General features: G+C 51.6%; 1 protein-coding gene across 2 annotated transcripts in view; it reads right to left on the bottom strand.

The window, feature by feature from the left end:
- COL11A1 (collagen type XI alpha 1 chain) overlaps nt 1-2415 on the bottom strand; it is a 237181-nt gene extending 234766 nt beyond the window's left edge. For both annotated transcript variants that reach the window (XM_006162840.3, XM_006162841.3), the window contains exon 1: nt 1948-2415. In XM_006162840.3, the coding sequence (XP_006162902.1) occupies nt 1948-2053 (106 nt within the window). In that variant the 5' untranslated portion in view covers nt 2054-2415. The remainder of the gene's footprint in view (nt 1-1947) is intronic.
- Nucleotides 2416-3277: the final 862 nt, after the last annotated feature.

Below are 3277 nucleotides of genomic sequence, written 5' to 3'. Positions count from 1 at the left end.
CTTTCCGGGATAGATGTTTATTTTAATGTGTGTCAGGGAGGTAGCTTGACTGAAAATAAAATAATATACATTACAAGTGAAGAAATTTTATTTTTCTGATATATCTGGCCTTCTACAGGAAAGCCCTGTGTAGAAAAGGAAAAGATACATTCACAGAAATAATCCCTGAATTCATACAGTGATCTCCTTGAGTTTATATTTCATCTGTCTTCACTGAAGAATTTTAATTTCTATATTTTTAAATAAATAGTTGCCATTAGAAAAGTGTTGTCTACGTGTGTGACATGCTGAAAAAGAAATGGTACACTCATTCCCCCTTAATCGAGTCTCCCTTTCCAGCATCACTCTAAGGTAGGGACATTAAGAGGTCTCAATTACTATAGCAGATGCCTGAATGCCAAAGAATAAATAAAACCAGCAGAGGGCAGAACTGCTGACAGAATTGACCAATCCAACTGGTGACCAGGTACCAAAGGTAAAAATGCAAACTTTCTGACGGATTCCTCTTTCAAAGACTCTATTATTTCTCTCTGAAAATGTGGAAATGTATAAACCAACGTAATTAACATGACTCATTGCAAAATCAAAGTAGTCCGAATGAGAATGGCTGTAATTCCAGGGGAACCGCAGAAGGAATAATCCGGAGCTGCCTGTTCCTCAGGAAGGTGAAAGCCACCAAGAGGGAGGACGGAACACAGACCTGGTGGCAGAGTTCGGCCCCCCCGGAGCGCTAACTCTCATTAGAGGGAACTCAATTTGGCAACTGAATCCAGGGCCAGACTCGGGTTTCTGCTCAAGCCTGGGCATTTGCGAGTGACCATTTTCTGTCCTTTACCCTGTCCTGGCCACCCTCCTTCCTAACCCCAGCGTCTCGCCGCAGTCCTGACAAAGCTGGCTTTCTGCACTGAGCCCGGGAGCCCTGAGGGCCCCCCTGCCCAGCCGAGTCTACAGCACCTAACGGACCGCTCCGCCAGACGCCTGCCCGGGAGAGGGCGGGGAAGGAGGGAGGCGCAGAGCGGAGGCGTGGAGCCGCTTTCCCTCCTCGGGTCCTGTCAGGGCTGCAGTCTTCCCAGCAGGTCTAGTCATTGACTCTTCGGTGGTGCCACGTAGAGCTTTTCCTTACCTCTCCTCCCACCCCACCCTACCCCACACTCTCCCTTCCCTTCCCATCCCCATTCCTCCGCCCGCACCCCGCTTGCTTGGCAACTTTCATCATTCTCCATGAGAGCTGCACGTCCAGCCTGCAAGTGTGTGTGTGTGTGTGTGTGTGTGTGTGTGTGTAGGAAGAGTGGGAATAGGGGAGGGGGCCGAAATTGAGGAGAAAGTGCCCTCCCTATCTTGACTTGCTACTCAGAATCTGACCATTTTTTTTCCAACTTAAAATCGCTTCAAAAGGCCACACACGCAGTGTTCTCAGCCTTCTAGATTCATCCCCCTAGTTTCTTTTATCCCCCGAAGTAAAACAGTCTGTTTCTCACTTTGTTGCAAACAAAGAACGTTATCAAGGTTCATTTTATACCCTTTCTCTATATTTTCTCCTCAGCTCACCCTTCAAAAGCTATTCCCATTAGCTGGCCTCTGAAGAAAGCAGATGTGTGCAAAGGGCAGTGCGAGGACTGCTCCCCACACAAAAGCTTTGCACAACTGCCCTTGTGCTCAAGGTAATATCTGTCCTCTTTCCAAAGAAGCTAGAAAGTGGCGAAGGGCATTTTCCGCAGGCACTGCCTGACAGATCCTTTTTCCTGCTACCTACCTACTCTCGTTCTTGTCCCGCCCACATCTATCTCCCTCTCTCCAGTTTCCACTTCCAACCCGGTGGCAGCTACAATCTGGATTTTATTTAAGGGGATTGTTCCTCCTCCCCGGGGGGAGGGGGGAGGGGGAGGGGCGCATTAGGAGAAATACCGACTGCAATCTCCCACCTCCCCAAATCCATTTTTTTCTTACCTCCTCTGACCTCTCTAGCTTGGAAGAGGAAAGTCAGTGCGAGGGTTGTTACGGTGAAATCCCAGAGCCACCGTTTCGTTTTCCACCTAGAGGACCACGGCTCCATCTCCGAGCCCCGCACTCACGACTGTGAACTCAACCCACGAAAGTGCGACTGCCGACCAACTTCGTCCCTTCCAAGGTAGCGCCGGGGACGTCTGCTACACAGCCATTGGGGAGGGAGAGGGGGAAAGTCAAAGGGCTTTTTCTTTTCAATATGATGGTTTGCTTCCTTCCTGTCTCTGGCCCCCTCCTCTCCCTCTCGCTTGCCCCCCGCCGGCTGGGACCCTCGATCTGTCCTCTGCCGGGCCCTGCCTTCAGAGTGAAGGCAGATGAGGGGCTTCAACCAAAAAGCTGAGAGCCGTGAGTGCCCCTAAAGGCTTCATGCCGTCAGTGGGCCGGACGAGAGGCTCCGGGCAGCCCCCTCCTCCGCCCACTCCCCTCCCCGCGCCCCTTTCCCCCCCTACCCTGGGCGAAACTGACAAGCGGGCTCAGGGTCAGACCCAATCACACGCCTCCCGGGCAGCCCCGAGCCCGCCCCTCTCTCCCAGTGCCCAAGAATCGGGACTCTGGGCAGGCCCAGCCCACCAACCACCCCCCAGCTCCCCACTCCCTTCCTCCCTTCTCTCCTGCCCAAATCCCCGAGAAGAAATGGGAGGGAGTTACGCGGGACGCGTGCTTGGCTCCAGCACTTTGGGAATGAAAGGAATTGCAGGAGAGCCCCGGAGCGCACGGAGTTTTCAAGGAGCTTCTGTATTCAATAAAAACAGCTACTTGTCTACTTGCACCCGTCTGTTAGCCTCGCGTTCGCCGGCGGGGGAGGGGAGGAACCAGCGCCTGATCGCCACACCGCTGGAGTCCTGGGCTGGCAGCGTAACCCTATCCTGGTGCAAAAAAATCTGCTTCTTATGGCAGACCTGGAAGCAGCGGATTCTGCGCAGCCTGCTCCGAAAAGTAATTTTTATTCTTTTTTTAACCTGAAATTCGAAGAATGGAATGAAGATATTATGGAAGGACCCTAAAGGTCAAAACCCTGGAGGTTGTAGGGAAGTTGTCTTTGGAGATCTGAAACTGACAGATTTCTCTCTTAAATGTTTAAATTCAGCACCAGGTTCATTCAGGGACTTACCTCTCAAAGAGGTGAACTGTACTCTGAGGGAGGAGAAAGAAATTGATGGGAACTGACATTAAGGGGGTGAGTAACTTAATTGTCCAGCTGGGCAGAAGAGGGAAGAGGAAAAAGGCAAGGAAAGCAACTAGCAGATGTCTCCTCTGAGCGGCTAGGCCCTCA

This window comes from Tupaia chinensis, unplaced genomic scaffold (genome assembly GCF_000334495.1).
Source record: "Tupaia chinensis unplaced genomic scaffold, TupChi_1.0 Scaffold140874_1, whole genome shotgun sequence".
In the NCBI taxonomy this organism is placed as follows: Eukaryota; Metazoa; Chordata; class Mammalia; order Scandentia; family Tupaiidae; genus Tupaia; species Tupaia belangeri.
The sequence above is the reverse complement of the archived record's forward strand: the minus strand, read 5'-3'. Positions and strand labels throughout refer to the sequence as shown.